This window comes from Oncorhynchus gorbuscha, linkage group LG03 (assembly GCF_021184085.1).
Source record: "Oncorhynchus gorbuscha isolate QuinsamMale2020 ecotype Even-year linkage group LG03, OgorEven_v1.0, whole genome shotgun sequence".
NCBI lineage: Eukaryota > Metazoa > Chordata > Actinopteri > Salmoniformes > Salmonidae > Oncorhynchus > Oncorhynchus gorbuscha.
Window position 1 is genome coordinate 67,308,073 of NC_060175.1, and position 13,450 is coordinate 67,321,522.

Genomic DNA, 13,450 nt, shown 5'->3' on the forward strand with positions numbered 1-13,450 from the left:
TGCATTCCAAGAGCTAGGTTTCAGTATCATGAATGTACCCTTTTGCACTGCGAGCCATACTGTACAGTCCTGGTTACTCATCCACCACAGCTGCATGAACTGTGCTTGCTTCAAGCCAGTAGAGTTTCAGCAGGATATTGTGAAAGGGTTATGGAGAGTCGGTGTTTCATCCTGTATACCCTCCTCTACTGCTTTTACAGGCTTATCTGAGATCTGTATACTATCATAGCAGACTGTCAGTGGGTGGAAGTAGCTGGGTGTCCTCCAGTAAGTGTACATTAATTACTTTCAAACTGAGACTACAGAATATGTGGGACAAACGACAATGACATCTATTTATTATGTGCGTGTGCGCGTGCGCGCTTTTATGGCAATTACAAGATTTTAACTTTGACTTCCGATCCCCAACACTTAAGAAAAACATTCTTCTGCGTGGTCACCTGGTGTTAAGAAGATTGTCGATTTCAAATAGCAAACAAGAATCTTACAAGGTATTCACATGGTATCAAGTATACTCCGGATTTGTGCAGAAAACATATAAAAAGTCTCTTTCAAATTGTTTTCAAACTGATTTTTTTAGCCTGATATTTAACATTCTCCCATCACTTTTTTTTAAGACCGTATGTTGTCGGTTGCCTTTTTGATTTTCTTGACTAGGTAACACCCAGAGAAATGTTTATAATGCAATTTATCATTGAAAGGGAGCAAAACTTGTTTTTATATGAAAACGGGTGGAATTAGAACAAATTAATTCTAGGTAATCTTAGGTTTTAGATCAAAATACGTTTTACATGTAAACATTTTTCCATTGTGAGGTGTGATTGTCTGAACAGCGCGGCTGCAATGAAGACTACCTGGAACGCAACCTAAATAACCGACGCATGTGCAGTGAATGCACTTCCTATTCCGCTCAACGCGCTGCGTTTTCTTCTTTAACCAAGCTTATTTTCAACGTAAAAAAAAGGTAAACAAACTAGATATGTACACATTTGAAACTACTGCATTTCCCTGCGATAAAAGTAAGCTGTTTAGTATCATAGTGCCGCCTGGTATGAGGCTTGGGTGCAGATGTATTGCTAGCTAGGTGAACAACATGATGGTTTGTGAGCAACCTCCATTCATTTAGCTAGCCACTGAAGTCCAATAGCTAACTGTCCTCTTTCATTATTATCATTTATGTATACTATCACTAATGCATGTAAATGTTGATCGAATAACTTCACATTATTGTAATGCTGTTTATTTTACCGGTTACTAATATGTACCATTTCATAATAGTAACCGCGTGTTGGCTCAAGACAATCCGACGTCATGAGCTTGTTTGGGACCAGCACTGGGTTTGGCGCAGGGGGATTCGGAGCTGCAACCACGGACACACACAACCCAATGAAGGTAACTAGCTAAAAAAAAAAACATTCCCTTTCAGTAACCTGCTTAATGATCAATCTATTTGACTATTAGAAATTGTTCCGAGTGGTATAAATACATTTGAATGATGTGTGATCTCACAGGATGTGGAAGTAACCTCACCCCCAGATGACAGCATCAGTTGCTTGGCGTTTAGTCCCCCTGCCATGCCAGGGAACTTCTTGATAGGGGGGTCCTGGGCCAATGATGTGAGTCAAGTCATTAAGTTCCACTTGAAGTGTTCACTTCAGACTTATGCCTTTTTGTTATGAGTCTAAAACCATTCACTTCGTAACACGTGAGTGTTTTCTTACATTTTTCCAGGTGAGGTGTTGGGAGGTACAAGACAATGGGCAGACAGTCCCCAAAGCCCAGCAAATGCACACAGGTCCAGTCCTTGATGTCTGCTGGAGCGAAGTAGGCCCCCCTCACATATCACATCACATATCTTTACGAACCATATAAGGACTTTGAATGAAGCTTTACTTATTCGTTCCCTTGCTCTCTCAGGATGGAAGCAAGGTTTTCACTGCATCTTGTGATAAGACTGCCAAAATGTGGGATCTCAACAGCAACCAGGCAATACAGATCGCACAGGTAAATATTTCAGGCTATGAACACTGTTTTAAGTGTTATTTTTCAATTGGTAGTTTCATCGCCTCTTTGTACAACTGGGGGGAATTGCTTCCCATGGAAACATTATGAAAAGGTATGTTGAACCTAGATCCGATTAGAAATGGTATTGATTTGTGTTTCCTCTTAGCATGATGCTCCTATCAGAACAGTCCACTGGATCAAAGCCCCCAACTACAACTGCATCATGACAGGCAGCTGGGACAAAACTCTGAAGGTAAGAAAATGTATTGTGATTGGAAACAATCCTTGTTCCAAAATGACTATCTGTTTTATATCATAGTTATTATGTAGTGATACAGGGCATAAAATAAATAGAATCAAACAGTCCTTTATCCCAGTGACAGTAAGGCTACTGAATGACGGTCTGGCCTACAGTTGACATTGATGTTGACGTTGTACTGATGTGTATATTGTGTACAGTTGAATCATTATGAAACACCCATGAATTGCACTTTTTCTATTCTCATTGTATTTGTCTGTTTTTGTATTTATGCCCATTGTATGCTTGATGATATGTTTTAAAGTACAGTGCCACAAACAAAATGTCCCTGTGAGGATAATAATGTCATTATCTTACTCACTATAATGGTTTGCTCGCCTGTGTTTGATTTGCTCTTGTAGTTCTGGGACACCCGTTCGCCCAACCCAATGATGTCCCTGCAGCTGCCGGAGAGGTGCTACTGTGCAGACGTGGTGAGGACCTGGTGCTAAAGCTCCAGTGACTTTAATATTCTTTAAGTTTTCTCTAATAACTCTGAATAGCGAGGACCGACTAGTGATTTTAAATTGTGTTCAGCGGTTAAATGTTCAAAACATTTTTAGATGAAAGTCTGCTGTGTCCTGGTTTTATGAGCCATGTGTTGTCTGCTGATTGGTGAGCTGGCTGCTGTCATTTCCAGGTGTATCCCATGGCAGTGGTAGCATCGGCAGAGCGAGGTTTGATTGTATATCAGCTTGAGAACCAGCCGTCCGAGTTCAGGAGGATAGACTCACCACTCAAACACCAGGTGACTGGTTTCACATACCAGGTGACTTACAGGTCTCCCTAAAATAAGTCTTCCTGGATAAATAAAGGTTAAATAAAAAAAGACCAATACATTTACAGGACTGTCTACTACACTTTTTCTGCCTCACACATATTACACTCACCTTTTCGCAGTGTGCGGTTTCCATTGATTATCAGCTATTATTGAGTAGTTAATGCCTGTGGTGTACACCCTAACACCACCTCTTCCGTCTCCCTGTATCAGCACCGCTGCATAGCCATCTTTAAGGACAAACAGAACAAGCCTGCTGGATTTGCTCTTGGGAGCATTGAAGGGCGGGTCGCCATTCACTACATCAACCCTCCTAACCCGTGAGTGGCATAAAACGTGCTTTTCCTTACAAACTGTGAGAAAGACCTTAGCTATTACCCGGGGCACCGTACTCACCACAGTGTTTTTTGTGTGTTGTAGAGCCAAGGATAACTTCACCTTCAAGTGCCACAGGTCGAATGGAACCAACACAACCACACCACAAGACATCTATGCTGTGAGTGCAGCTTGTGCTCTCTCCACCCTGCTTTCATATTAGTTTGGCTACAGTCAGTAGGAAGTGAAAGCTGTTGGTGTTTTTTAATGCAAAAAGCTTGCTGTTTCTGATCAAACAGGTGAATGCCATCTCCTTCCACCCTGTCCACGGTACACTGGCGACTGTTGGGTCTGACGGTCGCTTTAGCTTCTGGGATAAAGACGCTCGCACCAAGCTGAAGACCTCGGAGCAGCTGGACCAGCCAATCACAGCTTGCTCGTTCAACAACAACGGCAACATCTTTGCCTACGCCTCTAGCTATGACTGGTCAAAGGTAACATTTAGTCTCGTTCCTCATGTTATGAATGGTTGATTTTAAGACTCATTCTATTCCTTCAAAATGGCCAGGCATTATTTTGTATAAGTTCAATTGATACATTTTGTTTTAACCTCAGGGGCATGAGTACTACAACCCTCAGAAAAAGAACTACATCTTCCTGCGTAATGCTACTGAGGAGCTGAAACCTCGGAATAAGAAATGGTGAGTCAGACTGCCTGTGATTTTCAACACATCAATTGCCTTTGGGCACCTCTATGGTGACCTTTACAAGACATTCTATGCTTAAGAAATCTAGAACCACATGTATATTGGCGGACAAGCAAAGACTTGAAAGCAACAGACTTAATGACCTTTTGTACATTTCCTCATGTCCCTAGATGTGCCCTGTCTCTCCTGTTGTTTGCAAAATGGAGGTTTGTCAAACGCACACGTGATGCCTGCACGACTCTGTTCCTATCCTGTGCCAACACCAATGGTGGAGCTGCTGCTTGCAAAAGGACCAATCACTGGAGGTCTTTCATCTTCTTGGCATTGGCCTGGATCTCTGTCCCAGCCACATGCATCCAAATAGGGGTTGGAGAGTGAGGAGATGATATTGTTTTGTAATATCTGATATTTTATTTTCTATTGTCAGTAGCTAGGTTTCCATCGAATTGCTGACAGATTTTTCATGTGAATATTCTTAAATCTGCTGAAACAAAATCTGAAAACAATGTGTGCATTTTTCCACCAGAGATGTTTCCATCCAATTGATTTGTTGTGGGTAGAAAGATGTGCTTGATGGCATAGTGCACATACAAATAACGTTTGTGGTTAAATTCCCATGTACCAAATAAAAATTACAAATGAAATGGGTTTCCATTGCATTTTCAACTCTTGATTTTTTTATATTTTACCTTTATTTAACCAGGCAAATCAGTTAAGAACAAATTCTTATTTTCAATGACGGCTTAGGAACAGTGGGTTAACTGCCGTTCAGGGGCAGAACGACAGATTTGTACCTTGTCAGCTCCGGGGTTTGAACTTGCAACCTTCCGGTTACTAGTCCAACGCTCTAACTACTAGGCTACCCTGATGGTTTTGTCACAAAAATGTTTGTTATATAGCGAATGAGGCACGTGCGCTTCAGCTAACAGCTCGCAGATAGTGTGGGTTTAGCCTACTACACGATAAGATTATTATGGTCAAAAGAGCAAGATTATTTGTATTTATCAAACGGCAGCCAAGCATAGATCATCTCACAAGAATAAGACCCTCAACATTTATTGGAAAGTAGCATCAAAGCTCATCACCGTGCACTCCCCGCCCTGTGAAGTTTATCATAATTTATTTCATCGCATGACTCCCAGATTTACTTCGTTATTATATCCAAATTTGCGCATAGAGCATTTCCACCGCCATTACTCGCATAATTACGTTTACAAAGAAAATATGCCACGTCTAGCATATTGTTTTGTCGACAATTTAAAATTTTACCGACAAATTTGCTGTTTCCATCAGGCCTGGCATTAAATGTTTTATCCAACGTACTTTACTCACATAACAGGGTTGGATGGGAACCTGGTAACTGACACCATGATTGCATGGTCATGTTTTTTTTCTGCTCTGTTACATTGTTGTACAATTTAATGACATTGAAGAATGAAATAAATTAGTAAATAAAGACAAGTTAAACTGACTGGTTTTTACAACACATTTTTTCATGCTCATCTATTTTACACTTGTACATACTCCGTGCAATGGGGCACAATGTTTAGAACAATAAGCAAATAGGAATGCATAGAACCAGGGTTGGGTAGGTTACTTTTTAAATGTAATCTGTCGCCGTTACTACTTACCTGTCCAAAATTGTAATCAGAAACGTAATTTGTGGACTACTCAAATCTAGTAACATAATCTTGTTACTTTTAGATTACTTTCCCCTTAAAATGTATTAGAAGAAGACAAAAATGTATGTTACCAATTAAAAGACATCTACTGCAGGATAAATCAATGTTAAAGTTTACATAGCTGGCAATATATGGATGTTAAATTTTCCTTCATGGGTTGGTTATGTAGGCTTCTAACCAATCACCTTCTACTACATACAATAATACTATTAAGTTATAAATGATATCTTTACATTAAAAACCAAAGTCTATCAGAATTCCAGTCATTCCAATAAATGTTACACCCCTTGAGCTGCAAGAATAGGACTTGGAAATATGGAAGTATAGATTAGACAAATTGTTTTACCTGAGCATAACCCCAAAAACGAAGGACTTATTAGCCAGTCCTACTCTGTTGTTTAAGATTTTGTTGTCATGGAGGACTGATTGGGCTCATTGATTCGAGTTGAAAAATAAATGCTGCGCTCATGCAATGGCATGCTTTGAGCAGAACTGAAAATGGCTATTTACTAGTGAAAAATGAATGACATATGCTGCATTTGCTATAGGCCTATTGTTGACCTTTTTGTTTGTGACACTTTGACATCGTGATAATATGCAGCTGTTTAAAGGGCAAATCCACAGATGAAACAGTAACAAAACGGGCACCCCACCTCTGTTTTGATAGAAAGCTGAGGGATGGGCCTGGAGAAATGCAACCACTTTCAGATTAATAGACAGAGCTGTGGATGCAAGGACTGACCATCCATGATATAAAAATGATTGATTTAAACATGTTATGAGGCTATACAGTATCGTTTACATTTACAATGTTTACAAACATTGGACAAAAACAAGCTTACATTTTGAGTTCGTATGGTGTGTGTCAGTTGAACTAAGCTTATGAGGCATTTATAAGTTATATTATTTAAGAAACAATGGCTACAGTGGCAAGAAAAGGTATGGGAACCCTTTGGAATTACCTGAATTTCTGCATAAATTTTGATAATAAAATTTGATCTGATCTTGATCTAAGTCACAACAATGGACAAACACAGTGTGCTTAAACTAATAACACACATTATTGTATCTTTCTTGTCTATATTGAATACATAATTTAAACATTCACAGCGTAGGATGGAAAAAGTATGTGAACCCCTAGGCTGACTTCTCCAAAAAGCTAATTGGAGTCAGGAGTCAGCTAACCTGGAGCCCAATCAATGAGATGAGATTGGAGATGTTGGTTAGAGATGCCCTGCCCTATAAAAAAACACTCACATATTTTGAGTTTGCTATTCACAAGAAGCATTGCCTGATGTGAACCATGCCTCGAACAAAAGAGATCTCACAAGACCTAAGATTAAGAATTGTTGACTTGTATAAAGGTGGAATGTATCTCTAAAAGCCCACGGTAAGACAAATTGTCTATTAATGGAGAAAGTTCAGCAATGTTGCTACTCTCCCTAGGAGTGGCCATCCTGCAAAGACGACTGCAAGAGCACAGCGCAGAATGCTCAATGAGGTTAAGAAGAATCCTAGAAAGAATGCTAACATCTGTTAACGAGTCTAAGATACGTAAAAGACTAAATGAGAATGGTGTTCATGGGAGGACACCACGGAAGAACCCATTGCTGTCCAAAACAAACATTGCTGCACGTCTGAAGTTCGCAAAAGAGCACCTGGATGTTCCACAGCTCTACTGGCAAAAATATTCTATGGACAGATGGAACTACAGTTGAGTTGTTTGGAAGGAACACAACTCTATGTGTGGAGAAAAAAAAGTGCACAGCACACCAATATTAAAACCTCATTCCAACTGTAAAGTATGGTGGAGGGAGAGTCATGGTTTGGGACTGCTTTGCTGCCTCAGGGCCTGGACAGCTTGCTATCATAAACTTGGGAATTCATTTCTGTTGATCAAGACATTTTGCAGGAGAATGTAAGGCGGTTTATGTATTGAAGCTCAACAGAAGTTGGGTGACGCAACAGGACAACGATCCAAAACACCAACGTAAATCAACAACAGAATGGCTTCAACAGAAGAAAATACACCTTCTGGAGTGGCCCAGTCAGAGTCCTGACCTCAAGCCAATTGAGATGCTGTGGCATGACCTCAAGAGAGGTTCACACCAGACATCCCAAGAATATTGCTGAACTGAAACAGTTTTGTAAAGATGAATGGTCCAAAATTCCTCCTGACCGTTGTGCAGGTCTGATCCGCAACTACAGAAAACCTTGGTTGAGGTTATTGCTGCCAAAGGAGGGCGAGTGTCACGACCTCCGCTGAAGTTGGTCACTCTATTTGTTTGGGCAGCAGTCGAAGTCACCGCCATCACTGATCCACTTTTCATTTTCCATTGGTTTTGTCTTGTTCTTCCATCACACCTGGTTACAATTCCATCAATTACATGTGTATTTAACCCTCTGTTCACCCCCATGTCCTTGTAGGTAATTGTTTTCTTGTAGTGCTTATGCAAGGTATGCTGGTATTTTTCCGGGTTTTGTTTGACACATTTATTGTATTGTTCTGTTGACGGTGGTTTATGGATATTAAACGACACCGTTGTAAATCAGTTTTCGCTCTCCTGCGCCTGACTTCTCTGCCGCCAGTACGCACCTCACTACAGCGGGTATATCAATTATTAAAGCCAAGTGTTCACATACTTTTTCCAAACTGCACTGTGAATGTTTATAGGGTGTGTTCAATAAAGACATACACTATAATTGTTTGGGTGTTATTAGATTAAGCAGACTGTGTTTGTTTATTGTCGTGACGAAGACGAGATCAAAAATTGATGACCAATGTATGCAGAAATCCAGGTAATTCTAAAGGGTTCACATACTTCTTCTTGCCACTGTCTATACATGTAATTTATAAGTCCAAAAACGGATGTAGCAACTACAGTTTGCCCCTTTAAGTCTCAAGAGTGTGCGAGTTTGAGCATGTGTCCATTAGGCATATGGATAAATGATCAGTTATGAATTAGATTGAGCAATAAAAGCCCCACTTTTATTCCATAAGCTGGGATCCGCACTATGCGGCTATGGTAAGAGTATTTTTCAGTCTATCCTACAGAGTAGTTTAGTTCTGTATTCTAGTAGCCTACTGTGGACAAGGATAATTTAGATACTGGGACTTGCACACATTGATGCCAAATGCGCGACCCTTTAATAGAAATCCCTTTAATAGAAATCGAAACGGGTAAAACAGGGTAAAAATGCAACATGTTCAACAATAATGAATATCTTTTGTTTAGTTACAGGAGCCCAGTATACCATGTACATATATGTTACCAGCAAAAAAATATTGTTATCAGATTAGATACTTTGAAAAAACTGGATGATTATTTCGAGGATTACTTTAAAATTCAGAAAGGATGTATGCGGGAGAAAAAATGTGACACTGTTTCCTCAATGATATTCAAATCAACATTGAAAAAAGACTCAAGTTTAAATTTGTTCCACAAGTCAGACCGCTGTGATGACACACCAAATGTGTTTAATGGATCACGGGAAAAGAGCATGAATAGGTTTGGCTACAGTTTGCTGTCGGCATCCAAAGATTATCCAATTTTAATAAACGCTTGGACGTTATTGTTATAGTTATACATATGCCGCGTTCAACGAATCGGCAACTCGGACATTTCCGAGTTTATATTTTTTATTTTGGACATTTCCGAGTTTCCTAGTTCGGACTAGTATATGAACGCGGCATATGACAAAGACTCTGGAGTGTGAATTCATGTATTCTCGCGACGATGGTTCTTCACGTCACGGTCTACATAAAACTACCGAACTCAGCGACTTCTCTTTTGTTAACGGCATTTTGTTATCAGTTGGAGAAGCCATCCGAGTATCAATAGTCATGCCTCGCGTCTATGTTGGAAAACTAAGTTATCATGCTCGAGAAAAAGACCTTCAGCGGTTTTTCAATGGCTACGGAAAGCTTATGGAAATTGATCTGAAAAATGGGTAAGTTCAAGCTGAGTATATGAGTCAGTTGAACAACACCGTTGTTAGCTAGCGAACGTTAGCTTCATAACTACTTGATTTCGGTTAGCTAGCTCTCCCAAAGCATATACGGGAAATAACTAGCTACAGTCACATTTGACTTTCAATTGTGTTGCTATTCGTGCATGTAATAGCAACTAGGTAACAGTGGTTATTAGATTCACATTGTCTTTACTAAAGCGTTTAATGTTTTTGTAAATAACTTGCCTAGTTAGCTAGCTAACGTTAGCGTGTTCAAAATGGCTGCTTGTTTGGCTTCACTTCAAACCGTTTTTTTTTGTGCGCCATGTAACTGTTAGCTACCCAAACGTTAACCAATTAGCTTGTTGCCTTAACCCCTTTCATGCACAGGCAATGAGCCCACTAATGGATTTTTTGGGGGGGTGAAGTTTTTATCCATACTCGTCAAAATAACGTTAAAACATACCACATCTTCTGTCTGAAATTAGTATCAGTCTTCATACTCATTAGTTTTGTAGTCATTGCTACCCGAAGACGAGCCTAACTTTAAAACATATATATTTTAGATATGGATTTGTAGAGTTTGAGGACAATCGCGATGCGGATGACGCTGTGTATGAACTGAATGGCAAGGAGTTGTGCGGGGAGCGTGTGACCGTGGAACATGCAAGAGGACCGCGGCGCGACCGAGATGGATATAGTGGTGGCGGGGGTGGTCGCAGTAAGTACAATCTATTTCGATGTTCCCTCTGCCCTTTCCCAGTGGATCAAGGAATTGTGAATGTGGACCGTATACACGCAGACCTGTGATCCTAAAGTGGAGTTTGACCTAGCTCGCCAATACTCAATGGTTTCACCATTGCCGTAATAAAGTATTTCATGTTAGTATAAGTGTCACCATTGAGTATGGTCCAAGTTTGACCCAACTTGGCGCAGACAACTACTGTTTAGCTGTAATGAAACCATGTTTCTAGTGTTTTCTTTCCTGGTGGAATTGTAAACACATAAACAACTGTATTTAGCTAATATGAAGTCATGGCTTTGTCACCATGTAGCCTAGCTGTATCATTAAATACTATTACATGTGAATTGTATTTTACGTTTGATTTCAGCATTAACAAAGTCCTTGATGTTTCAATTTGAAAGAGTCCAGCTGCGGGCTGAGGCTGAGGCCGAGTCCATAGAGGCTAAGATGACTGGCTAAGATGAGACTGCCTGTCCCGTTTGGCCTTGGCTTTCACCTTACAATGTGTGTGTGACCTATGCCCCTTGACCCTTGGCTGACCTAACCGGAAGCCATGATGACAGCATCCTTTTGCCAATAGACCAGGGGTGATGGTGAGGATTCCCATTGGTTTCTATGTTGAAAGAATAAGTGGGGCGGCTAAGTCAAAAACATGTTACCGCTCGCTGTAAGTGGGCAAACCAGCTGAATTGCCCCCAGTTTGACAACCGGTTAGGCAAAGTCATGGGCAAAACTTATGTAGCGTTATGTCAGTTGGCACTCACTAAATGTGATACCATTTTTGACAGTGACTTTGTGGGAGCCTCTATTTGTCTTTCAGGATTCAAGGGTTTGTAAGAAGAAGAACATCAATGTCGATTTGTTTGTACGGCTAAAGAATTGCACTTATTAAACATTTGTCAGACTGGCTGTATGTTGCTGGTAACAGATGCAGTGGTGGTCTTTGCAACAGCAGTGAACTACTTCAGAGGCGGTACAATGAGGAGAATATAAACTGACATCCACTAAGACAACAAATGCCACGGTTTTAAGACCTCAGTCATTTATTAAGAGGTTTGTCTTGAATGGGTCCAGATGGACATCTTACAGGACCTAGGTTAAACATTACCACACCATTTATCCTGGTAGCTGCATTCTCTGTTTATGGTCTGATCCACTGAGTGAAATGCCTATATGCCACTCTGTTTTGCTGACTCTTTGTATAACCTGTCATTTTAAAGGTAGTAGTGGTTACAGCAGCAGCAGCAGAAGCCGCACTGGCAGGGATAAGTACGGGCCACCTGTCCGTACCGAGTACCGGCTGATCGTTGAGAATCTGTCCAGCCGCTGCAGCTGGCAGGATCTGAAGGTGAGTTGTTGAGACAGTTTTATATTTGTAGGTGAAGGGCAGGCACTAAAGATGCTGCCAGTTGCTATCCATGGCAGGCCATTTGTTTCTGAAAAATGTGGGAAATATTCTGCGGGGTGACTCTACTCTGCATTGGCCTCTACAGGATTTCATGCGCCAGGCTGGAGAGGTCACGTACGCTGACGCCCACAAGGAGCGTACCAACGAGGGTGTCATCGAGTTCGGCTCACGTTCGGACATGAGGAGGGCCCTGGACAAGCTGGACGGCACAGACATCAACGGGAGGAAGATCCGCCTGGTGGAGGAAAAGTCTCGCCGCCGCCGCTCCTACTCTGGCAGCCGCTCCAGGTGAGGCTCTACACCGCCCTGCTCTTTATGAGTAGTTTAATTTCTCATCCAACCTGCTGCTTTCCATTAGTCACTTTAAAGGGATGAGTGACATTTGTATTCTTGTTCCCTTCTGCAGGTCTCGCAGCAGACGTCGCTCTCGTAGCAGGAGCAGCCGCTCCAGGAGTAACTCCAGGTCCCGGTAAGAATGCTCACCTGTCTACAAAGTGACAGTTTAGATTGGTCAATATTAGTGCAACAACGATTGTAAACCATTGTCCACCCCCTGTAGATCCCATTCTCGCAGCAAGAGACGTCGCTCTAGATCCGGAAGGAAGTCCCGTTCCTGCAAGTCTCGTTCCCGCTCTCGCACCCACAAATCCAGATCCCGCTCCGACAAAAGCAAGTCCCGTTCCAAGAGCCGTTCCAAGGTGAAATCCGAGCGGGATTCCAGCAGCCCCTCAAAGGAGAAGTTGACCAGCAAGAAGTCACGTAGCCGCTCGGCGTCCCCCATGGGGAATGGGAAGGAGGAGCCGTCCTCTCGCTCCCCGTCCCCAGCAGCTGACCGCCACTCCAAGTCTCCAGACAAGCGTCCTGTCTCCCGCTCCCCATCTCGCTCCAGGTCTAGATCAGCTTCCCGAGATTAGAGGCAATGCCCAGTTTGTTTCATCCACATGCTCCCCATTAGAGCAATCTGGATGTATAGGAGCAACTTCTATTTGATTTAGCAGATCTAGCGCAGCACCAGGTTAATCAAGGCTTGCTCAGTTAATCAGTGCTATCTTTGGCACTTAGAAATCTAAACCATGATCTTGACGTTGTATTATACATGGCTTGAGAATGATTTAGTCAATGTGTGTGTGGGGGGGGGGTGGCACATCATAGATTATAGCTGCTATGTTTTGTACATGGAGGAGCTTGTCTGAATGGCTTTGCATTTAAAACAAGTCAGGACTTTAATTTCCTTAATTGTTATTTGTATTCCTCCCTCCGGTCTGCTTTTGCTTACATTGGTTGTGTTTTACCTTATTTTCCATGATTTTGAGTCATTTCACCTATTGAGCTCAAGGTTTGTTTTTGACACCCCACAATGTATGTGCTGTACATCTTGTGGAGGTACACTTTTTTGGCATTGAGATTTAACCAGGGATCGTGGTACAGATTCCAGCCTCCCACATGAGAAGCCGGTCTGATTACTTGTAACCATGTCCATTTTTTTTATTGTACATTTAATAAAAGTTATGAAAATTGCTGGGTTGTGATTTATATTGCTGCCATGACACAAAATGCTGCTT

General features: G+C 41.5%; 2 protein-coding genes across 4 annotated transcripts; both read left to right on the plus strand.

The window, feature by feature from the left end:
- Positions 1-130: 130 nt before the first annotated feature.
- On the plus strand, positions 131-4,830 carry LOC124031750 (mRNA export factor). Of its 3 annotated transcripts, none has more exons than XM_046343375.1 (13): positions 131-267; positions 1,279-1,392; positions 1,512-1,616; positions 1,732-1,824; positions 1,918-2,004; positions 2,171-2,257; positions 2,665-2,736; positions 2,943-3,071; positions 3,294-3,400; positions 3,501-3,576; positions 3,695-3,889; positions 4,011-4,096; positions 4,273-4,830. In XM_046343375.1, coding segments are annotated over exons 2-13 (1,119 nt in total). In that variant the 5' UTR covers positions 131-267; positions 1,279-1,311; the 3' UTR covers positions 4,274-4,830. The 3 variants fall into 3 exon arrangements, with proteins under 3 accessions (XP_046199331.1, XP_046199330.1, XP_046199332.1); XM_046343374.1 differs by lacking the exon at positions 131-267 and adding an exon at positions 831-963 and having other exon boundaries at positions 1,277-1,392; XM_046343376.1 differs by lacking the exons at positions 131-267; positions 4,273-4,830 and adding an exon at positions 831-963 and having other exon boundaries at positions 1,277-1,392; positions 2,943-3,050; positions 4,011-4,100.
- A 4,685-nt stretch (positions 4,831-9,515) lies between these two features.
- LOC124031752 (serine/arginine-rich splicing factor 6-like) lies at positions 9,516-13,406 on the plus strand. Its single transcript, XM_046343378.1, has 6 exons — positions 9,516-9,735; positions 10,302-10,456; positions 11,701-11,828; positions 11,974-12,176; positions 12,295-12,357; positions 12,448-13,406. The coding sequence occupies exons 1-6, from the start codon at positions 9,629-9,631 to the stop codon at positions 12,800-12,802; spliced, it is 1,011 nt and encodes a 336-aa protein (XP_046199334.1). The 5' UTR covers positions 9,516-9,628; the 3' UTR covers positions 12,803-13,406.
- The last annotated feature ends 44 nt before the right edge of the window (positions 13,407-13,450 follow it).